The sequence below is a fragment of the Chanos chanos genome, chromosome 2 (genome assembly GCF_902362185.1).
Source record: "Chanos chanos chromosome 2, fChaCha1.1, whole genome shotgun sequence".
Taxonomy (NCBI): domain Eukaryota; kingdom Metazoa; phylum Chordata; class Actinopteri; order Gonorynchiformes; family Chanidae; genus Chanos; species Chanos chanos.
The window spans coordinates 15311230-15336586 of NC_044496.1; the positions used below are offsets into that span (position 1 = coordinate 15311230).

The 25357-nt window shown below is 41.5% G+C and overlaps 1 protein-coding gene across 1 annotated transcript in view; it reads right to left on the bottom strand.

Annotated features, from left to right (window-relative positions):
* The window catches only part of adamts17 (ADAM metallopeptidase with thrombospondin type 1 motif, 17), a 66314-nt gene that overhangs the window by 10290 nt on the left and 30667 nt on the right, over positions 1–25357 (bottom strand). Inside the window, exons 8-19 of the mRNA XM_030765099.1 lie at positions 24950–25055; positions 21768–21908; positions 20173–20323; positions 17460–17561; positions 17099–17244; positions 15568–15737; positions 13842–13969; positions 11180–11300; positions 9320–9394; positions 6908–6988; positions 5241–5398; positions 1708–1867 (exon numbers count right to left, since the gene is read on the bottom strand). Coding sequence (XP_030620959.1) covers positions 1708–1867; positions 5241–5398; positions 6908–6988; positions 9320–9394; positions 11180–11300; positions 13842–13969; positions 15568–15737; positions 17099–17244; positions 17460–17561; positions 20173–20323; positions 21768–21908; positions 24950–25055 — 1539 coding nt within the window. The remainder of the gene's footprint in view (positions 1–1707; positions 1868–5240; positions 5399–6907; positions 6989–9319; positions 9395–11179; positions 11301–13841; positions 13970–15567; positions 15738–17098; positions 17245–17459; positions 17562–20172; positions 20324–21767; positions 21909–24949; positions 25056–25357) is intronic.

Here is a 25357-nt window from a genome sequence, read left to right on the forward strand (position 1 = left end):
AGAGAGAGAGAGAGAGAGAGAGAGAGAGAGAAAGAGAAATACTTTGAAGTTAAGCAATATGAAAAACCACTAACATTAAAAGAAATAAAAATGAATGATTGTATCGAGCCAACCATTAAGGACAGATCAGCTGAATGACGTCATGGCTGATGTCACTGTGTTGTGGAACTGTATTATTTCTTAATTCCACGTGTATATCTTCCAGAGGTTCCCACAAGCTCTTGGTGAATATTACAGAAGAGGAAGAAGGTTCTCTAAATAGCTTTTTAATTGAGAGTTATTTTAGGTTGGCACTTCAGTGCTAATTCTTGGCTGTAAATCTAACCAGCAATATTACGCTCTTGGTTCTGAGGAGTGCTGACGTAACTGAGGGCAAGCAGTATCTCTACTGCATTGCTGTGCTCGCTGCATTGAGGGATGTTGCAGGATGTTGCATGTGTATGAGGGCTGATATAGAGACATAGAGAGAGCTTTTATCTGCCTGATGCACTGCTATTAGAGGAATGAAGTCATGGCATTTCTCTGTCCCCTGGCGGACGTGGTCTGCTCGGTTTGGGACGTTTGATGTTGAGGTTCAGAGGCTCAGTCGCAGCCTGTCCCAGCCAGCTCCAGCTTAGTCCGACAGCATGGAGCACACATGAACCACTATTCTATTTACAGCTACACATCAAATACAGCAGCATCCTAACACAGGAAACATACTGAATCCAGACTGGCATTCATAATCTTTGTGCCTCCAGGGATGCTCAGTACGAATTACTGTCAATTAGACACAGGAGGAGATGACTCAAAACGATATCTACCCCCCCCCCCCCCCCCCCCCCCGTGACAAATGAAGGTCAGAATCTTGTCGTGGCAAACAGAAGAAGGGGAAAGGTGCTCTGATGGGTCTAATATGTATTGATTGACAACCTGAGCAAGGTACAACTCAGGGTCATGGAGCAGACTCTAGAGTACCTTTCTTTTGCCCTCTGTTTATTTACTTAAAATGCCAATACTACTGAGAGTTAACTGTGTCTTTAATAAGCAAAGGACATATTTTAAAAATAACCATAAATAAATGGTACAAATAATACTTGTTTGTTGAGATGGATCATTTTGCACAACTTGTGACAATTAGTTGTAAAACTAACAAAAATATTACTGAAAAATCCAGATGCCTCAGATTACAGCATCTTTCTATATATAAACCCTGTATTTTAACTTTTTAATTTTCCAGATTTGTGCAGATTTGGCAGAATGCAAATGTAGTCAGTGTTCCCCATAGTCTGGTTTAGTGCATAAAAAGCAACCGTGCTGTCCCTCAGTTTAAAGAGACATGGCAAGTCCATAAAAACTGCTGTGTGACATCATGTGAGCACTTTATCTGAACATATTAAATACAACATCCAATCAGCAGACACTCAACAAACAAGTTGCCTGAGGTAACTCTCTGTGTGTCACACAACAAGTAACCTGTAATTATGTAGCAATTACTAAACAATAACCGCCGAGGAGCAAAACTATGACGACGGGTGGACCCAAACAGAAACCAGAAACTGGTTTAATGCCAAAGAGATTATTAGAGAGGTCAGCATGACTTTTCTATGCCATACTGACCAGCACAAAACAAATCAGCACATAACAATAATGTCTGTCGCTTCAAATCAATTCAATCAAACACAACAAGGATTAGTTTCATTAAGCAGGCCTCAACCTTGCACTAACCTCCGCCACACTGGACACTACAGTTCTCCCAGCTGCTATGTGTCCAGAGATACAGATACTCTGGTTCTCTCTGCACCTCACTGCTGTTTTCTTGAGACTGGTTCAGAGACACCGTGTATTCGTAGTGGATCCCATATGTTTGGTCATGGAACAGAAGAACCTGGGAAGAGAATGAAAACACAGATATATGAAAACAGAAATGTTACACTACAACAGGAAGAGAAACTAGACCACTCTAGCACTTCAACCTGTTTAGTTGTGTCTACCTGCTTTAGTAACAAGCGGCAATTGTTCAGATGTTAAATCTTAGGAGCCAGATCCACAGATTGAAAACAGAAAAAGGAAAATTGTCCGTTTTGTGCTGTGCACCCTGGTCCTGGAACAATTTGCTGTGGATTCTAAAGCACAGCTTGATTTACCCTCTTCTGATTCCTGCTGATGTTTTCAATATGTTTTTTAGTAATGTGCAGTAATTCATGGATTTGTGTGTATGGTGCAGATCTGTGCACACCGTCATCTCTTAATATTGATGACTTTAGACTTGCTCCTGCTGACCTGCTGTCAAGTTTCCCCTGCAAAAGCAGTTCTCAACCTCACAGAGTCTTACTAGGTTGAATAAAGATAAATATATTGATACATAAAAACAACACTGATGTTAGTGGGTTTAATGAAGTACACATACATTTGAACTGAATTGAACTGAACTGAAACCACTTGGCATTGATGATACCCAAGCACTTACGAGACAAGATCTTTATGATTTAATAAACTCCATATATTCTGTGGCATGCATACTATTTAACTTATGGTTAACCCAGGCTATAAACAAAGAGAAAACCACTTAAATGTAAACAGTGGGAAAAAAAACACGAGAGCGTTATGGCTTTTACTGTACTATAATGTAAACCTAAGTGTAACTTTAATGTAAATGTTACGAAACATTGGCAACCTGTCACTCTCCACAGGCTGGCTTAAGTACACTGCATTAGAGATCACAACAGAGGACTGTGGAAATGTGGCAAGTTTAAATGAGAGTAAAAGGGAAGAATCACAGCTCTGTATGGGAGCTGCCATGTAGAATGTGCTCTGTGCTATTCACTTACTGAATGAATACAGTGATCAGCACCCTTGATTTGTGCCCATAAAATCTCTTAAAATACTACAGCAAATGGTATAAATTGGTGTAGATTACATACATTACATCCAATAACAGCAACATGCAAAGGATAAGTACACATAATAAAGGTAACAGGTAAATGATCAGCTTTCCAGTTGCGTCCAAAAGATTTTTGCCATAGAGCACAATATTTTCTACTCTACAGCAAAGGCCTCACTCTCCCAACATTAAAAATGAATGGGAGCAGACTAGTGTCAGTGGACTCGTGACCTGGGCAGGAGATGTGATTCAGGGTGGCTAACATAATGTGAGAAAAGGAGAGAGCACTTTCATTCAATCTCTGTAATCACTTCCAGTAATGGGGCTGGATTTTGCTTCCAGTCCACAGATGAGGAACCCAGCTCCCTCCCCCATATCTGATACTTAATCTGATGAGACCCATTTTCTACAGTGAGCGAATAAATGGCAGAGGGTAATGGCCTATGGGCAGGATTCACTGTATGTATGATCTCCGATCAGGAAATTCCTATCACTCTCTCTAACGGATAGTGGCATTTTTCATATATCAGCCACTTCATCCTAAGACTGGAAGTTATTATGATATTTCGACTTGGTTCAGGTTCTCTGCTCTAACTTTTCAGCTTCTTTACTCTTCGCCTATGGCTGTACAAGCAGAAAGAAGTTGAAGGAAGATTCATCACAAAGCAATTTTGTGGTGCCATTCACAAATTGTGAATAAATCCTAAATTATGGCTTTAATTTTGCCACATTATCCAAAGTCTCCCCTTGGGCATCTCGTTCCCTGCTTACTGCAGACAAAAGATAAGAAGTTGTGCGTCTTTGAGACTTGATAGACACACATCTTGAAGCACGTCCAATAACAAGCTAAACATCAGCGTACGTCTGGGAAAGTACATGAAGGCGAAACGCAATGATAAAGGTACTCATATAATATGGATATTCTCATTATATGTGATAAAGATCATTAGAAATTGCTCATTTTTTATTAATCAATAATTTTGTCCTCCAGCGTGAGGAAATCCAAATCCGCCTTCCTGCCTTGATACCTGAACCTTTCCAATTAATTGCTTAATTACAACAAATTAGTATGTATACTCACCTTCTATTTAAATTAGATATGCCTGTGTCTGCTGCTGGAATGTTTGTGATAATTAAATGCTGATGGTGGTAAGCCTGCGTTCATCACATAATGACTGCTGAGAGTGGGTAAGTGAACACAATGAGACCTCGAGTACAAGGAGGTGCATGTTAATGATGATGATGATCTGGTAGTTGAAAATTTCATTATAGTATACCATACATTTTGTACTGTTAATTGGATACATTAGAGGGGAAAAACATATATACGTATTATACATATATGTATATACATATCTATATAGGTATGTATATGTGTGTGTGTGTGTGTGTGTGTGTATGTGTGTGTGTGTGTGTGTGTGTACCAAACCAGCCACAAAACACTTTAGTTCATTCATTCAAGGTCATAATCCTGAGTTTAAGTCTCTATATTACCCTCAGGCAGCTTAGCTAAATATTCTAGAGGGATGTAAACACTTGAGCTGTTTGAAGTCAAGTGACTGCAATCTAGAGGAGTTGTTCAGTCCCTGGCATTTAACTGAAAGCTCTTTCATGGCTTAATTAAACTAATTGTGATCCTCCTCAGGGCTCAGAACCCCTACAAACCCTTTCCTCAGGAAACTTTCCAACTGTAGGGTGCAGTGTTTATTAAATCTTGTCAATGCCATAATGTCTAACTTTCAGGACAATTGTAAATAAAAGTGCTAAAAGGACTGTGTTTTATACGAACCTCTTTGTAAAATGAAGATGTTAGTACCTCTTTAATGAAGCAAGAAGTCATAATGATATTGTTCATGTGAGCATCACTTTTCAATACCAGCATTCAAAGATGAATGCTAGTCTGGATTTTTTTAACAAAGAGAAAGCTCCAAGTCTTGCATGGCTGCATCCCAAAAATATGAAATTATTATTTAGTAAGCATGAGTGCCCAGTCTTTTTGAATGACTTTATGTGTTTACACTGGATTTTGGGAAGAGTGGGCGTATCCATAAACTAAATGGTACATTTATTCATCTGTACTATGCTTGCACTTTCGCCGTCAATTTCTTTTCAGAGTCATAGCCTTACTGGTGCTACTTATGGCACAGCCAGTTTTTTTTTTAATTTATTTATTTTTTTCCCTTTTTCTTTTTCTGAAACTCAAAGACGTTACATACGATGCCCTGAACTCAAACTCCTGCTCCAGGATTCATGACTGTTTAAGAGTGCACAGGCCCAGTACCTCCCTCAAAAGGAAAATAAACGTGTGAAGGCACAATAGCTGGTTCAAAGAGAGAGAGGTGTTCCCAGAGGTGAAGGCGATGGCTAATGGCTTTACCATGAGGTGGAGTGGAGATTTAGTGGGCCCCTTGGCAGACATCTTCTCCCACAATCCTCTCCTCACATAGCGGACCGTAGTGCCTGCAAGCTCGAACTCCCCCGGCAGCTCAATTTTCCAGTCGCTGTTTATGGATCTCTTGCTGGAGTCCTTCAAAGCTGAAACATTCAAACCATACACAGATTGTGATATGTCTACAAACGCCACAAGCCGGTATTGCCACCTCAAGGAAACGGTCTTTGAAATTCACACCTCCGTGTATTTTGGTGATTACGTACACGATGACATACGGTAAATTACGGGCATGAAATAAAACATCCTCGCTGTCAAAAGTGACGCTTTTCTCTGAGATTACAAAATAAACTGCTCTCTTCATAATTCACAACGGTGCTGCTGAGCATTTGGTGACAAAATTTTTAACAGCAGCCTCCCCAAAGATGTATGCTATCCACATGTCCCAGAATCGGCCCTCCAAGGGTCTGTTATACAGGCTGTCTCATCGACTGTATAACAGAGTCTGCTTTGTTTCAGTATCTCAGTTTACCCAGTATGAACCCTGAAGAGATAGACTCGAGTGTTTGTCCTCATGAAAGTGCCTGCTTTGTCATGTTAATCCTGTGAAAAGGTTAGCGAGATCCTCAACTCATGGTACAAAGCCAAAGTTGACATTTTAAGCCAAGCAAGCAACAGTTGATGACAGAATCTGTTGATGGATTTTGTATGTCAACTTAGAAGACACTAGCATGAATAAACGAAAACATGTATTATGGAGTGATTATACAGTAGCGCTTCTTCAGCAAGAAAGTACACAATAGTCAGATGTGCTGAACTGTTCTTCAGATCACCAAATTCATTTAATGGTTCTCTCCGTGGAAAGAATTATTTACATTTGAGATCCTTTTTCAGTTTATTAGCTATCATTTTTCAAGATTTCTTTCTTACAAGCAAGATTATTTAGTCATTTAGGCAAGTGGAGAACTACATGTACCCTCATTCTGCACAAAGGGAAGTAGTGTATTTTTTTTTTCACTTTGAGGAACAGATGTTCTCATCTCAAAGGGAGTGGATGACTTTCATGTTACTTCCAACAGTTTTTGGGGATTCCCAGAGCTGTATGTCCTCTCATTACTTGAGGCAGACCGAATTCAAAAAGAAACATGTTGTCTTCTCACTGTGTTAAATCCCCATGTGTCTTACACAATCCAAACTTGAGTCAACAAACAAGTAAAAGAAGCATTTTCCACAACACTGGAAAAAATCTACCCAAGAAACAATAAAATCTATATGTAACAGAAAACCAATATTGACCAACACTGAGTGTTGGTGTCATCACACCGACTCATTATGGTCCCGTCCATCGATTAAACTGAGTGAGTAGTTGCTGATGCTCAGGAAAATGGCCTCTATTGAGGATTGTTTATACAGCAGCTTGATTAACAATTCTTAGAGTCTGTCATTCTGATTTGGTGTGAGTGTTTAACTAAAATGACAAACAGCATTCTTCTTTGTCAACAGAAGATCACTGTCATTTATCATAGCGCAGCATTAGAGTCAGGACAGTCTGTTTTAATATGCATACACAACAACAACGCAACAACCTGCTCTACCAGGCCAACAGTCCCTCAGACAGGAGGGTGCATCCATTATGGAATCAGGTGTGTAATTACCCAGAAAGCTGTGGGATGGCTTGTCTTCCACTACTTTGATTCGTCGAGCTCCCACTGGAATCACAGCTGCTTCAATGTAACCTGTAGGGACAAGGAAATCAGAAAAAGCGAGAGTCTCAGCTTTCAACGCAAGGCCCTGAGTGGGCTTATGTGTGTGTGTGTGTGTCTGTGAAAGTTGTGCTTGTATGTGTGTAAGGTCATATGACCCCTACAATGCTCCGGCCAATCAGATTTGCTCACTTCTAGTCAGTACCCAATCAGTGAGGGCCTGCTCCCTGTTCTCACATTGTCTTCAAAGGGGAAGAGGAGGCATCTCTCATGCCCAGCAGCAGGCACGAGGAGAAAAAGAATAGCTGGCAGACTATGCCATTAGGAGAAAGGGTTATGTCAGTTCAGAAACCTTTTTAGGTCCTCTTCACTTTCTCCTCATCTCATTTCATCTCAAAAGAATGACTGTCTTTTTCTGCGTGGGGTGGCCTTTCCAGACCCATGGGTCTCAGTTAGCTATCGGTAATAACACTAACGGAAAATACGAGAACAGATTCATCAGGGAGCTTAATTAAGGGGGAGGTGGCAAGTTCTGATTTCACCAGGCTACACACACACACACACACACACACATACACACACACACATACACACACAGAGCTCATACACACATTCACACACAGAGCTCATACACTCATTCACACACAAAGATTTTCACAGTCCCATTATGCATTTGTACAACCACACACACACACACATACACACCCATACACACCCATTCTATCTTTTGTGTTTGGGCAGTAACGATAAAAACAAGAACTGCTCATTTGCTTCCACTGTCCCCCAGAGACTGCAGCTGCATTCAAATTAGAGCTTTAACACAAGTCTGCCGAAGCACCACAAAACGCTTCCAGTTTTTCTTTCAATACAACAGAGCCGAGTGAGAGAGAACAATCACTGAGAGGAAGGGACTGCGTTTAGGGGTATAGATGGGTTCTGTGGAACATAGGCGACTACAATGAAGAGTTCATTTCCTAAGCCGTGATACAGGGAATGAGGGTTATTCTAAAATGACCTTTCAGTAATAGTGTGGCTGTGGCTCACAAAGTCTTAGCCAGGTGAAAAATAGTACCAGCAGCACACACTGCTTTTTCTGATAAAAAACAGTAAAGTGGAGAATAAAAGTACATTGACGCAGAGTGTTAGAAGAAGAACACTATGGACTAGATCTGTTACATATGGCCAGTAAAGTTGGTAAGAGTGATAGTATTAAGGAGTAGGGAGCAGACTGGGGTGAGTACTTGGTTCCAGCTGCTGGTCTTAGAGTGTCTGAGGGGGATGTGAACGGTACTAAGCTGTTCTGTTCCTCTTTACTGCCCAACACTTTAAACAGAACCCACTTTGTACTCACCACTGCGGTGTGCTCCAGGCCTAATCACTACCATGCTGTTACCAATGGACAGAACAGACAGGGACACTCCACAAGCTATTGTTAAAAAGAACCCATTCACCACCAAGGCTACGCTACTAAGAGACGGCCAGCCCTGTTAGTACTGATTATGTCCCTTTCACGAACACCTCAGATACATACACACACACACGCACATGCACACACACACACGGGCACCCACACACACGGGCACCCACACGCACACATACACACAAGCACGTACGCACGCACGCGCACACACACACACACACACAAACACACAGCACAACAACAGATGCTGAAGACAGGCAGAAAAATATTACAGAAAGGTTCAACATCAGTATCAGAAAGGAGAATAAAACCCCCCATTGCGACCAAATAGCGTTTTTAAAACACCAGCATCAGCTTTGTCTTGCTTTTTATAACTTGTTATAACTTGTTTCTGTTAAAGGGAGAGGAAGAGCTCTGCAACTTTTTCGTAGCTCTGCAGGTCACTCTATTTACAAAGAGGTACAAAATTCAATGTCAAATGCTGGGTTCTACCAGGAGACAGAGGCCAAGCAATGCAGGTGCCACAACCTGCACGCATTTCTTCACACAATCCACAGCTCTTCATCTTCACAGTACCTCAGAGATTTGCCATGAAATATTCCAACTAAATAAAAGGGTCTGGCAAAGCATGAGAAATCCTAGGCTCATGATCAAGACACACTGATGATGAGCCAGCCATTCTTATCTGTGATGCATCTAAAACCACCTAGAGCTATTCTGTCTCTCCTTAAAATGTAGCAGTTTCTGGCAAGGACTAGTGGGCTTTATGTAAGTCAAGCATGTTCAGAGATACACCAGCATGACTCTTGTTGGCTGCATCTCCCAGGAGAACCCAGCAAAGACTTCAACACCTCTCTACTGTTATGAAGACTCCATAGAGGGCATAGATATATACACACACACACACACCAGGATGCACACACATGCACGAGCAAGCATCTTACATGAGAAACACTTGGGAACAGCTCTTGGTTTTGACATCACACACGTAGAAACCTTCTTACAATGGCTACGGGTGACTGGGAAGCAGAAAACCAAGACCATGAAGAGTTCAGTTACGTTAATGTAACTCATCTTGCTTTCCTTGGGTCCATCTCTAAGATATTTCCTCCAGCGGTAATCAACTCAAAAATAACACCCTAATAAACACACACACATACACTCACTCACTCTCCTTTTCAACACCCCCCTCCCCTCTGTCAGAAAAACTGATGTCTGTCCAAATCAACACAATCAACTGAACAAAGAAAAAGAAAAAAGCAACCAGAGACCGTTAATCTATCTGTAAAAATTGGGCTCCTTGTGCAGGAGAAAAATGTCCCTTTCTTTGAAGATAATTAATTTTCCACACTAAGCCCCAGGTTAGAGTTTGTTGAGACAGATCCTGTCAGTGAATCATATTATAATCAGGTCTACACCTAAAAATCTCAGAGCTTTTATTTGTTCAGTGAGTGTGGGAAAAAAAGGCTCATTAAAGCCCAGGGAAAAGCCATTAAAACAGCATAAAAGAGGCTAGTGTTGTGATAAATGCCAAGCTGGTTGTGTTTCTGGCACTAAACCAGTATACTTGTCCACGTATACTTTCTTTCTGTGGCCTGTGCTTTGCATTGGAGATAAGGAATCAATCGGCTTAGGTCCAGAGGGGATTACGAATTGTATATGGTACTACAGCAGTTTATTTGCCTGCAAGATATAAACTGATGGTCTCTGGCTACTTATACAGTGGCCACAAAGCTGCTTTTGGCTTGCTGGTGGCAGAAAAGAGGCAAATATTTATTTTGAACAAGGAAAAAAAAATATTTAGATCTTTTTAAACGTTTTTTTTTTCTTTTTTACAAATGTCTTATCTGTCTCTTCATGATGTGTAAGTTACTTCTCCTTGCTCTAGGTTTCACAGGAGGTCAAGTGAGGTCATGTGCTGCCAGTGATATATTGCTTTTAGCTGTGCATCCGCGGCAGGGGTGAAAATAAAGTGTGAGAGGTTTGACTCTAACGATCGGCCCTCTCACAGAGTCCTAAGTTTCAGTCTACAGAATGCCTCAGCCTCCAGCAGGGCGACAGCTCAGCCCTGTAAAATTGCTCATTTGCCAACGCTCCATCACCAGAAGACAGCTGCTCCATCTGAAGATTTGTGAATCACCTCAGCTTATGTGAATCACCTCAGCCTATCACAGTAATGGAAACAGTACCTAATGTCATTGCATCTGCAAGGCAAATCAGTGAAAAATATAGAGGGAAACAAAGTCAAGTGTGGATTTCAGTAAATCTCAATGAACCGCATATTTCTCTAATATTACAGTAGAACATGTCATCTACAAACTCATTAACACAGTATAACACTAACTGTTTCATTTTTATGTGTAATAATAATTAAGGTATCATGTCTTTAAGGAATCATATCTAATGACAAATGCCATTCACTGTCAGCACTGTAGTCTGCCTGAGGATAGATGTTACCATTGATATGATAATAATAAGAGCTGAAATGATGGTGCTGAGGTGTGTAAACAAGACAGCAGTCAAAATTAACCACCTGTCTTCACAAGCTGATATCTTAATTCAGCAGCAATAAAGACAAGACACTGACGTCTCTCTGTTGAATATGAATCAAGATGTCTATTTGTAGACATAGAGACAAACCTGAGCATGCGAAAATATACACTGGAAAGACAAATCTATGGCATGACTAGCAAAAATCCCAAATCCAGTTCTCTCTCTCATAAACACACACACCCATACATACACACACACACACACACACCCCCACAGATTTCACATCCACTTTCTGCACTGCAGTAACTCACCCATGCCTCTGGTGTGATTGAAGTCTCCCTTGACGATTTTGCAGGATTTGCCATCTCCATTACAGACCCCACAGCGATCTTCTTTGGCAGAGGAACCAATGATGCCGTCACAGCCAATTTTCTGCCGTTAAAGGTGAGAGAGTTTGAGTGACAAAAATAACAACCTTTGAAGGTCTTACTCACCACTGTGTGACTCTCTAACCCCAGCCTCATAAATTCATGGCTCAGTTCAAATAATAATAAAAAAAAAAAAATGCATGAAAAAAAGAGGTTTATTAAATCCACTTCTCGGGCCAAAAACAGTATTAAACTGTTTTCTTCTAGTCCAAGATTTTTGCCTTAACATTATTAGCGTTCTGTAGTTAATGAACAAGTAATGAATTATATAAATAAGCTTTCCTTGGCAAACACTGAGTCTGTGACACTCATGTCTAACAATGTCAAACATGTAACCATTTCCCAAACAGCTTTAGAACTCAAATTATAGCCTTCCATCAGTCAGAAGATTGCATTTAAAGGGACAGAAACTACACTTTCATTCTGGGCCTGTTTAATTCATCCTTACAGCTGAGACAAGCCAGCTGTCCTCCAGTAAACAATTTCATTTATGAGAGTCATTTGTAAATTTGTCATGTAATTAAAGTGTCCTGCTAACAACTATGTTGGGAAATTATTTTCTTTTACAGAGACAGCTAAGCTCAGATGTGACAGAGAAGTTACCACAAGATCATTTTACGTATCTGTGTTAACAGAGAACAATCATGATTGTTGATTTGTGTAAGCTGTAGTGTAACAGGATATTACAGGAGGAGGAAAACAGGAAGTTCTTGGGCTATAGTTCAAAAAACAGTTTCTGAATCCCAGTGTTTAAAAGTCACTTGACAGGTCATTTTTGCTCTAACCCAGAACTAATGCACCTGATTAAACCTCTCTACCGCTGTCCAGCAGGCCCTCAGGATGGAGATTAAAAAACACTGCTTTAAAAATCATCTTGACTTGTTTTCTGAATGTAGCACTTTCCATTTTTTTTTCCAGTTTCTGTTGTTTAAACAATCAGATGATCACAAGAGAGGTTCCTCACATGTGCTAATGTGCCAAACATCAGTCTGTGACTGTGGGTGGGGGTGTGGGGGGGGGAGGGGGGGGCAGGAACTGAACTAATGTGAAGCAGTCCTTGATAGTGAGAATGTCTGGAAGTGATTTTAACAGGAGAGTCTGAGCACAGTCTCAGAACTGACTCTGTCTCTATAAAACACACATCCACACCCACACCCACACACACACACACACACACCGATACACACACACACACACACACAAATACAACCCAACTCACTTAAACAAATAGACAGCGACACTTTTTCAGTGACATTCATACAGATTCCTAACTGTGTGACTCTGAAGTGACTTGTGCTTCTATGATGAATAAGAACAAACAGGTGGATTTTGCACATTTAGACAGTTCTGTACAACTCAGGACCCCAATTATTCTAAACGTTAGGCCCAAAAACAACTAATACATAATCAAATAACATGTAACATAAGGCCCTTTGCATATGCATAACCAGCTGACAAAGAGAAACTTATACTAAAGTTAAGGTCCACGTGCTACTCTGACACACTATACTACTAGTGTACTGTGTTATTGTACTTCGGGCAGATCTAGGTCAAATGCGTATTAAGAGTGTGTATGTCCGTGTGTGTGCGTGTGTGTATGTCTGTGCTGATGCGTCTGTGTTTTCTATGGAACTTCTTGAGATGCATGACATATGATAATTCATCCCATGTGGATGAGGCAAAACCGCTGGCTCAGCAGATGAATGGCTGCATTGAGCACATCTGCCTAAGTCCTCATTAAGGACAGAGTCTCCACAGCACACAGGCTAGTTCTCTTCTCCCCGGCCCTTCATTAAAGAAGGCCCATAATTAATTATTTCACAACAGTTTAATATGCTGTATATTCACAGACATGGGTGAGTTCTGAGGTACAAACAGAGGAAGGTAAACATAATCGTACATCAATACAGTGATTAATAAGGTTAATATTCATAGAGCTTCAAACACTATTTCATGCAAAAGACTCTGATGTTCAGGATGCAGGAGCTGTGCAGTAAACCATTAGTTTAAGATGTAGCAAATGCCATAGCATGTTTTACTTAGGTTATGTCCGTGTGCAATTGTGGGGAGCCTGAGGGCAAACATAACACACACAGAGTACAAAACTAAGACTGGATACTGTTACTGTAGTAAAATTGGGTGAATCTATTCCCCAAGCACAGTGTCTGTACTATCCACTCAATCCTGTAGTAGAGGCAGAGAGCAACACCCAGGCTGAAGAGTCAAAGCTAATGTAAACCCTCTGTTCATAGCTAACTCGTCTCCACTGTCAATGAAAAATCTTTTATCTCTGAAGAAGAGCTATCAGCAGCACGCTTGTAGGCCTGCTATACAGCGACACTGCCTGCACTCTCGCAATCCAAACCCTGATCCTTGTGGAAAATCAGTAATAACCGTGGACGCTACATGACACTAAGACAGCCCTAAACAACATTTGCACTTTCTCCATAGCACCTGATCACGAGCCGTTCCTCTGGCCCTCTTGTTGGGGGGGGGGGGGTTGCATTTCTGTCTGATTTCAAAGCTAAAAGATCTGATTCCTCACCTGACACTTGCCATTCACGCAAAGGTCGCTCTCGTACGGTCCACACGGCGTCCCATCCAGTACACGGTCGGCCACCAGCACAGGGGCGTCGCGGCCGACCGGCGTGCAGAACAGAGCGCACGGCTTCTCTGGAAACGAGACATCACAAAAACGAACCCAAACTTTTACAGATGTCAGTTCTCTCAACCAGATGATATACATACGGTCTGGCCTGAACCACACTGTTTTAAGCTGTGCCTTTGGAGCGTAGTGACAGTGGCCTAGATTCATGTGGATGTCTTATGCATGTAAAGTATGAGGTTCAGCTGCAATGAATCACTCTGAGAGGGCTAGACATCACAGGACTGCTCTATAACTCAATATAACTGATGGGCACCGGTGATGATGCACACAATCTTGATTCTCTTCTTTTTGCTTTGCTTAAAAGCAGAAATTTGTTTTACTGAGCTATACTTCTCTAAAACCAAAACTATTTTGTCTTATGGGCAAATTTTGGAGTGCAGGGACAAACAGTTTGAAAGACTGTTCAAGGATTTCGATTAAAATTCCATCTGAAAGCATCTGATTACTTAGTCAGTGCATGTTTTTTTTTTTTTGTTCAAGACAACAAAAATTCAGTATAAATCCATTAAAGTAGAGAGAAATAACGCAGCAGAATTTCCATTTCTGTAAACAGGACATCAAAAACATCAGCTCTGAACCTTGAACATTTCTGTGCTTGTGCATAAAGGACGCTGTGTTCTCAAAGTTAGTGACGGGCTTCTCTGTGGAAGAAGCCTAGCCCTGTTGACCTCAACCCAGACTCAGTCAAACTGAACCACCCCTTCCCTAGTGTGTGTGTTGGGGAATGGTACTTCCACCATTTTCAAATAAACATTTCCACATCCTGTTGTGAGAAAAAATCCTGACATTTGGCAGACAGCTGAAATAATTTCATCTAGTGACAGTAAATTAAATCCAACCCTGATTAAAGGTTTTGTATAACAACAATAAAGGAAAGGAAATCATTTATGTCTAGTCCATGAGCAAACAAAAATGGTTTTTGATTTCTGTTCATTTTCTCTTTTCAAGCAAGTTCAATTTTTCTCAATTGGTTCATACACATGAACAAAAGTATTTTAATTCACCCAAAAGTGTCACTGGCACTATTAAAGACAGAGGAGATCATTTAACTATGAATAAACAGCCTCTTCATGCACAGAGCAAAACAGCTATAATGCTCTTACAACAAATTACCTATCAATAGTCCGGAAAGGTTCAATACTAAATTCTACCATGTTTGATTTGCACTGGTCAATATTAGTGTGTCTAGTGTGTCTATACACACTGATACGTATAGATTGCATACACAGTAATATGTACAGAGCCCCGAGTCAGCTGATTATTATCCTAAGTTAAAGGAGAATGTGTGTGTGAGTGTGTATGCATGTGTGCGTGTGCTTGCATATGCTGTGAAGTGTTACTAAATGTGTGTTACTTAGGAAGTGAAGCATCTGGCAAGCAGAGTACATCATATAGGCAGTGTAAATAGAGAAAAGCAGGGGTCTCATAAAGAATTGTGTGTGTGTGTGTGTGTGTGTGTGTGTGTGTGTGCGTGTGCGTGTGTGTGTGTGTGAGTGAGTGAGTGAGTCAGAGAGAGACAGAGAGAGAGACAAAGAGAGATAGACAGAGAGAGAGAGACAAAGGACATGTGTGAGTTATACGTGTAGTCTTGTGAATGACTTACCATCATTGATGACAGCTGTCCACATGTTGGTCTTCTTTTTGCTAGCATGCCGGTCATGTGATTGGCACTGCTGGTCTCTAAATGTTGGCAGGCCCTTAGAGCAGGGCGGACCCTCGCAGGCTTTATGCTCCACACTGGCCTTCTGGCAGTACTTCCCTCCGGGACCAGGCCTGGCCACCACAACCAGAGAGAAAGACATGCACTATTAGTCACAGCAACTTAGGAGAGCAACTGGATTCTGTGAATTTGGGCATATAAAATCACGTCTGGTTTTCTTTAACAGCAGCTTAACAGAATGTTGTGTATAGTGCTGGGCAGAGGGTCAGCTCAGACAGGGCAGGACTTAGTGATCTCGGATCTGGGTGGTCTCGCGCCGGACCTTAGGTTCGGAGAGCTCCGTCCTCCAGGCCACTACTCATGCACGGAACGGAAATGTCATAAATCAGTCGTTCATTCTGCCCATTTTCACTGGACTCACACGCCAGCCAGCATGTGTTCCCTTCATACCAGCAAAACCTTTACCCCTGCTGGGGCAACTGCATCTCTCAGTCACTCAGGCCTACGGTATAACTGGGGCAAAGACATCATTGTCTGTTTGTCCATCTGTGTGTCTGTGTGTCTGTCTGTGTGTCTGTCTGTCTGTCTGTCTGTCTCTCTCTCTCCCACTCACTCACTTGCCCTCCTTTCTCTACTAAATGCAGCTGATGGGGTGGTTGGTAAGGCGTACATTCAATGTTGGGTGCACGTGGGGAAAAAAAAAGTAAAAGATTAGCACTCAAATACACAATAGCACATTCATGGCAGAGGTTGAGATAGAAATCTACACTCTCCTTAACAGATCCAGACCATAATAAAGCAAAGATAATGCACCCACATTCTTTGGACTACCTTTGTAATGGCACTCTTCCTGTGTTGGCACAGGAACAATATAACAGGATTTTATTTTCATCTTAAATTAATATGGCCTTTTTGAACACAAAACACACATACTGTCTCTGGCATGCTGTTTGGCTTCGTGCTTAGAGTGAACTTTGCTCAAAGTGACAGCATCATCATTATGCTGAAAAAAAAAAAACTGCTTACAGTTTGCCAAAAACATAAATAAAACCATCATGTGCTTCTGGCAGGGATATGTACTATGATTGTGTTTCCCACTGATGCCATCAAAAAGTCAACACTTGTCAAAAGGAACAGGGCAATCACAAGAGTGCAAGGGCAGCGCTAACTTCAAATGGACGCGATTTGAAATATCTGCATCTTTAGCTTTCCGTACCTCTAAGCAGCGAAATATTAAGTACCCTTGGAGTGACCAATTTAAATGAGACTGAATGAACTTTAGTCCCACTGATCAGAGATGATTACTGAGTAGAGAGAAAACAGAGTGAAAAACACAGTCATTTGGGGAAAATGGAAAACGGGGATAATGTCCGTGATGACACTATGATAACAAGCGTGAAAATGATTATGTGTGTAATGGTAATAAATGGTGCTAATTTGTGTGGCGTGGTGTGATGTAGGTGAAAACACTCACGGGGGGTTGTCACACTTCCTTTGTCTGAAGCGGGCTCCAGTGCCACAGGTACGACTGCACATGCTCCACTGGCTCCACGGACTCCAGTCTCCATCCACGTGCTGAGGGATGGGCGTCTTACTGACACACTCACCTGCCCTGCACCACTAAAATACACACACACACACACACACACACTGCCATATTAGTAAACTATAATACATATTAGTGTGGATATGTCCTGAATAGACAAACTGACAAAACCAGTCATTTAGAGGTGAAGTCTCCATTAACAGTCTCCATTAACAGAGTACGTGGCTTTCTGCTCTAAGCAGCCTTCCCAGTGCAGTCATATAGAGGTGAAGGTGACATTTTCAGTTACCTTATCAGCACCGCACTCTGTTCCATCCAGGGGGGGATCCAGTTTGGTTTTACAGGAGGCGTCCCCCTCCACTAGACACCAAAGGCCAGCGCACATCAGGTGCTGAAACAGCAGAAAAGTCCTGGATTAGCCTAGGAAGAACTGAAGCCAGTCCAACACAGTAACCCAGTCTTACCACTGGAATCTCTGGCATGTCAACTGCATAAAAGAGAGAGAGAGCACGTCGAGATGGAGCACTGTGCTGTGAACTCACGGAGAGCATTTTCCTTCCCCCAGGCCTCTCTTTTTACATCACTCTGGTATCTGGTATTTTTTATTTCCCTCACAGACTGTACTTTAGGACCTAAGGCCTCACATCCGTAAAAGCGAGGCCCGTTTGCGAGCCCCCGTGAGCCTTCAGCGTGTACCCCGAGGGTAAAGAGGTGGGCACCTCTGGATAATCCCTCCTTTTATTATCCTGACAAGAGCCTCGGTGCCTGTGTGCCCAGAGGAAGCTCTACAGATGGCTTGAAAACGAGGGCAGTGAGTGGAGTCTATCTCCCAGACTGAGCGCTTTTCCAACATCATAAAGCTGTCAGCGAGACAGGCTGGCAGATTTACATCGTACGCTCATCCACGGGTTGGGCCAGCAGGAAAACCGAGCAAATCAGAGAAATCAAAGAGACCCGTCTATTTCCACAGCAGCAGGCTTTACTCAGAAATGAGGGCCTCTTTTTTTTTTTTTTTTTTTCCCGTTTGACTCTCTGTTCTTCAAGGCATAGTAGCAGATCTTGCCGGGTTTTACAGCACAGCTTAGCTTATAAAACTTAACCTGAGCGAAAGTGTAGCATGGCATGGGATGGGTTTTACTGGAAATCTCTCATTCATAGTCACAATTCAGAGTGAATTTGACAACTTGGGGGAGGAAAGAGTAATTAAATGGTGGTAGGTTTTAAATGTGGTGGGACAGTTATGGTAAAATATAGCAGCCTGAGAAATATTTCCAAAATCTCTACGCAGTGTGCAGCAATCAACCCCTATGAACCTAATAAACCTGTAAGGTAATGAAAAGCAGCCACACCGCAAGGACAAGTGTTATTCACCATGAGAGAGGGAGAGAGAGAGAGAGAGAGAGAGAGAGAGAAAGAGAGGTGATGCAAACCCATTTACCAACACCAGCTCTTGGCCTTCTGCTCTAAGGAGCCTTCCCAACATCATCACTCTGCCAATGACAGTTAACCTCCATTTATTCAACGGTTATTTGATATTGATTTAACATGGCTGTGTAACTGTCAATTTCCATTTACTGTAACAATGTCTTGTCTCAGTGAATCTCGAACATTTCAGCCCAGTATAAGAGTCATAAAACATATAAGTAACAGCATCTACAAATGGGAGCAAAGAACCTTATAACTATTTGATTACCATCTGTATGACAACTATACAAAACTTATCACATTCATGATCCCATTCAGTTCTTAGCACAGATAATTGTTCTGTATGCTTAAAGTAAAGTTTCTTGGTGGGGCCTTTTTTACTTTTCAGTCCCTAATGTGTGGTGAACATGAGAATCTGAAGATATCATGTGACAGGCTTAAATTTACACTTGGCCGCCTGCAATACATGGTAACTTTTCGCATGAAGTCCAAAGTGTTCAGAGGAGCTGTAGCAGCTTGGGAAGCTGAGATACAATACCTGAGCTGAGATACAATACCTGAGCCATTCACTAAATCACGCCCTCCTTTCAGGTTGACAAAGAACTTGTGTCACACAATAATCTCTCTGAAAAAAGCAGTCTCTCCATGTCACTAGGAGAGCTCATATATCTTGGAGCCACTTAGCATCTCCCTTACCTGGGCCTCCATCCATTCACTCTTCTCTTCTCACCTGTTCAGTCACATTTTCCAGTCTTAAAGAGATGATTTCAACAAAAACACGATGGCTATTAAAATGACATATGCTGACTTTCTTTCCCATCCTCATCACTTTGACCCTTGCTGTTGAATAATTTGTTTGTCGAAGAGAGTTTTATACAAACCCTGAAGCCTGGGTTGTATCTTGAGTCATGTCCAGTCTGGGTAATGCACAGGACTTAGCCAATTCCTTTGGCACTCTCTGCTCTTTCCAACCATTGGCAATCCATGTGCACGGTGGAAATATTATTTTGCATCAGAATGAAACCTATAGCTCCGCTCAATGTGCCAAAACTCTACAGTGTAAAATCAAAGCTGACATGTCAGCACCTGCCATCTGTGTTGACATTTTTACAGGTCACTATGGCAACTTAAAAACCATGCAAGAGACCAGAATGGACGGAAAGGGTTTTGCAGGAAGAGAACATGGCCAGAAAAGTAAAGGGGGAAATAAAAGTGAAAGAACAAGAAAAAAAAACAAACAAAAGAAACCAAATTACAATGACCATTATCACCTCTCCAACTACTACTACTATTGCTACTACTACAACAATTTAGCCTACAATTACTACTACCACTACTACTACCAGTAATAATAATAATAATAATAATAATAATAATAATAATAATAAAAACAATATTACTAATTGCATTAAAAGTGAATAAATTGATTTTCAAGCACATTTATTTTCAAAAATTTAGGCTAACCGTGGAAGGCCGGTTTCTCTAGCGTGAAGTAGGGGCTTCATTTCAGTTCAGTCTAGTAACAAAAACTCATCTTTGTGAGGAAAACCACAGTGTGGGCCCTCAGTCTCACACACCTCCATATCAGTGCAGAAGGTGGCGTTGGTCCCGAACAGAATCTGGCACTGTTCGTCTGCGCTGTAGTGCATTCCTGGGAGTTTGGGTGGCAGGCGCACCATGTAGTGACTGCGAGGGTCTGTGTGCTGAAGACAAGCACTCGCTTTCGATCTGCAAGACACAACAAAACACAGGAACCCAAAATGAATTAGACCACACAGACAGAGTTACACGCACGCACACACACACACACACTAAAGAGAGATCAACACACAAGAAAAAGGTAGTGTAACAAACACAATAAAAGCAACAAACCCAAACAAACACACTCCCAGACACACAAAGAATGTACCCAAAACATTAGCGTTTTTCCCACAAGAGAAAAAAGTGTTACCCTCACCCATCTTGTGCCCCACTTCAAACCAAAGAATGGATCATTTGGTTTATAGGTATTTTTTGTACAGAGTTTTCAGAGCTTTAAGATTAAAGTAAATGTTTTGGTAATAGCCTGACGCAGATTTGAGTAATCTACAAAACATACATCACCAGAAGCCCTGAAGATTAGCTGGCGTCCTCTGAATTATTTATTCAGTATTATTTTATCTACCATTTGCAATCATTTCACAAAAAAATCAGCTGGTTTTTTTGGGGGGGTTTTTTGCCCGCTGTTTTCAGATTACGAGAAGGTCATTACTGGATGAAGCTTGTTTCTGTGATGGAGCATCCGACTTTTATGAAAAAAAAAAATCCATAGCACTGGAATTAAATCAAAAGGCATATTGATTCATGACTAACATTCCAACAAACATTCGACTCACTGAGTTAGAAAGCAGATAAATGCACACATTTTGAACACTCACTATTTAAAATCTCAGCTTGACTACATTCAAGCTGAGAACTTGAAGGCAGAAAAAAAGCATTAAAATCCCTTTACAGGCCTGAAACTTTTCAGTCTGCTTCCTTTTCATCTACGAGGCTTGGCTCAGACTCACTAGACACCATCATTTCCCATTTTACATAACGGAGTGAAAAAAGGGGACTTGTGTGAATTTCTTATCAAAAGCTCATGAAGTAATGACTCTCAGACATGCAATACCATTATGCAATGGCTCAGCGTTACTGTAGGCTGATGAAAAAGGGCGAGTTTGAATCTGTGCCCTGCCATTGACATACAGAAACACAATCAGAAACTCTAAAACTGTGTTCTTCACAGCAGGGTGAAGCTCAGTTTCCAACCCTCATAATGTCATATTATATGTATATGTGTATATATATATATGTATGTATGTATATAAAGCTGGCACTGGAACTGACTTCTCATACAGGGCCAGGGCTCAGTGTGTGGATGTGAGCCCAGCCATACAGGGAGGGTGCACTGGGATAAGTTATGCCCGGGCAGAGAAAGAACAGGATGTCTGAGCCAATGTGGAACAAAACTCCTCAATCCAGTCCATGCAAAGAACTGAAAGAGCAAAACAGCTGAGCTATTCTCTTACTAAGAGCCTCATTCAACTAGAGATTAAACTGTTTCATACAACTATACGTACATAATCATACACAGACACTGGGAAAATGGGCTTCAACATACATTGTAACAGAAAATGGAGCATCATACCTGAGGAAGTTCTCCAGGTCATCACGGCTACAGGTCGACCAGGAGAGGTCGCTAGGGTTACGACCTTTGACCCACTCCCCTGACATGATGTGGGAGTGACCCTGGCAAGCTGCATGGTCATCATCATGGCTCATGCCCATGCTACAGAGAGAAAACAGTTTCAGTACACACACACACAAACACACACACACACACACACACACACACACACACACACACACTTACACACAGAATCTGAGACAGTATTTCCACCATTCTTCTCAAATTTTGTATACTCTATTTACAACATAAAAATGGATTTTCATTCAAAGAAATGAAACAAATGCTTCATTATTTTGAATGAACTTGAATGCTAAGTTTATAACTGAACATCAGTATGAGGAAAGGAAGACTTTATGAAATCTTTCATGGAGAAGATGTTTTTAATCCCCTGTCTATTCTTGTGAGGCTCTCATGCGCTAACTGGAAGTGCTTTAAACCGTAGCCTTATGGAGTCTGACTCTGTGGATCATGTGTTAATAGTGAAGGGCCCAGCTGCAGCCAGACAGGGAGGACATCTCAGTGAGAGCAGTAACAGTACGCTTCCTCTAAAGCCATGACCTACATTCACAAATTAAAAACAACAACCAAAACTGAAGCTGAAGCAGCAAACCCAGGCACTAATAATGAATACAGTGTGGACTTCCAGGGAGAGTTTCTGTTCCCAGTCATAATGAAAACAATAAAAAGAGAGAGGAGACATAGCGCGTAAGAAAAGACATCAGAGAATCAAACGTTCTTTAGAGCAAAGCAATGTGCAGACAGTTCAAATTGACAGGTGAACCGCATATATCTTCTGTCTTTGTATGTTATTAACACAGTTGACTATGTTTTACGTTTCGCAACGTAAATTGACCATTGCAGTGGACTATGATCAGTACCGATACCACTATGAAAGCATGGTTTTGGTCGGAGAAAGATGCCAATTGTGTGTTTTGTTGAATCTGATTAAAAAAAAGTGGAAAAACAGCACTGGGCTCATAAATACTGGAGGTGATTCACTGCCAAACTAATAACATAGTCTACAGGGGCTCAGCGGGCTAACAACTCAGACGCTTCATCTCAAATGCAGCTCTAATGCTGCTTACTAAACAAGTCCCCATAAGGGACTTAACCCTCTGTTTGAGTGTCTTAAATCATATCTCACCTTAACGCTCCACACAAATACTCATATACTCTTGATAATGTTCCCCTACACAGTTTGGGTAGTGCCATTTGTAGGGTTGCTGAATTTGTATTAAGGAACGCTAAAGAGATTTTTACCATACATCATGTGAGGGTGTTACAATGTGGCTCACATATTGCAAATTACGACCCAGGGCATACAGTCCAAAAGACATTGACTAACCTCTAATTCGGTCTCCAGTAACAACATTGTTTCCTCCTCATCAACAAAGTCCTGCCACCCAGCTACAGCGCTGTAACCACACACTGAGCAAAAGAGTCTTAAAGGGCTAAAACACACTTCAGATAACATTCACATGGACTTACATTGGATCTCCATCTGAGGAACGCGCACAGCCCTTGGTCATATTCATAAAGACTGTTATTGGCTAACATTCGTACAATAAAAACGATTTATAAAAAAAAAAAAAAAAAAAAGAACAACCGCGACAACAAGAAACACTTGGCTGAACTCCCTCGCATTTTTTCCTCTGTATAAAGTTCACCATAAAAATAAAAGACTTCTCTGGTATTGCCTCTTATATCTGCATTGATTGCACCATTCATTCATTAAAAAGAGATGAGGCCCTGTAATCATTTAAGCCTTTGTCTCTGTCGTGTTTCACTAATGATTTAGTGGAAAGGATCAAGTTTCAGATGACATTGTGGGGCAGACTGGAAAACAAATTCAATCAAAGGAACGTGACCGATATCTGAACACTTAAAAAAAGAGATGCTTTCATAACGAATAGGAAATGCCCATCTCTGATACATCTGTGCATAACACATAATTACCTCCAGATCTTACAAACATTTCTACACTTTCTCAAAGACAAACCATTATTAAATTGCAGGTCTGTAGGCTCATAAAAGTAAGCAAAAAAAAAAAAAAAAAAAGCATAATGCCTTTATTCAGAGGGGGAGATGTGAGAGAGGCTCAAACTGCTGAACGAATCAAAAGCATTATTTTTAACAGACATCCACCAGGTTCCTCAGAGAAAATGAGCCTATGAGTGTATGCACGTGTGTGGGGAGGGAAGGGGAGGGTTAATAAAATAAATAAATAAATAAATAAACACATAAAATTGATCACAAAGTCACAATGCAATAAAGAAGTGTTGACGTGCCTGCCAACGACTTTTGTATAAACGTATGAACACCGACACTCATATTTTAAAAGGTGTTTTACAGTCTGCACAGAGAGGGTTTGCGTGTGGCGCAGTTTGCATAATCACACCCCATGTACCGGCACCAGGCAGACGCACTGGACGCCAACTCATTACTGCCGGCCATTAAACCTGCCTCTGGCCCTCACCATCCTGCCGCCCATTGCCCAAGTGAGAGCAATGATAACTCTACAGAGGGCTGGCACAGCCTCAAAGCCATTTCTGACGCTAATATACTTTCACTACGTTTTAAAAACAAAGTGCTGTTGGCTGCCCATCATTTCTCTGTCAAAGAAGGCTTTATTTTTGCAGACAAAGTAGTGGAGCTAAGCAAGGCTCCCTCGACGCCAATTCTGAATTTGGAGTACAAAAAATATATCAGATGGAAGAGTTCACGGTAAAAAAATCCTGACAGCGTTTGATTAATTTGCAGCCTACAAGGACTGTGTTTTTGAACACGATTTAACAAAAAAAAGGAGTACTTGTTTATGGTACACCGTTTAAAAAAAAAAAAAAAAACAATAATCAAATGCTGAGAGTAAAATAAATAAGCTACAGTTAACCTCAATCAAGCACAGGCCTTTGCTACCATAGTCTATGAAAATCTTTCTCTGCTGCCAGTGTTTGGTCTAAGTGTTTAAAATACACCAAATACTGGCCCATGAACATTTGTGAGTCGTAATCCCAGCGGAAGTAATCCCAGGCCGAGAGAGGATCCGTGTTTGTGTGGCAAGACCAAATGCTAGGTGAGACACTGGCGTGGGTACAGTGAGTTCATTATAATATTGGATGTGGTTGCAGTGGTGGACTCACTTGTGTCCAAGCTCATGAGCAATAGTGAAGGCCAGGTTCAGGCCGTTGTCCTCTGCCAGCACACACTTCCTCTTGGCACTGCAAGCTCCTCCAAGATAGGCAATGCCTGTGGGGTGACATTACGTGGGGCAAAGTGAGTGTGTGTGTGTGTGTGTGTGTGTGTGAGAAAAAGAGAGAGAGAGGGAAAGAGAGGGAGGGGGGGAGAGCAAGAGAGAGAGAGAGAGAAACAGACAGACAGGCGGACAGACAGACAGACAGGCAGACAGAGAAGTCTTTGCCCCGGTTATACCACAGGCCTGACACATCTCCAGGTCTTATACTGAGATGTAATTTGTAAAGGAGTGAAGCCATAACCACAGTGTTTTCTGTTCACTTTTTTTTTCTTCTCCCCCCCCACCAGATGTTTTC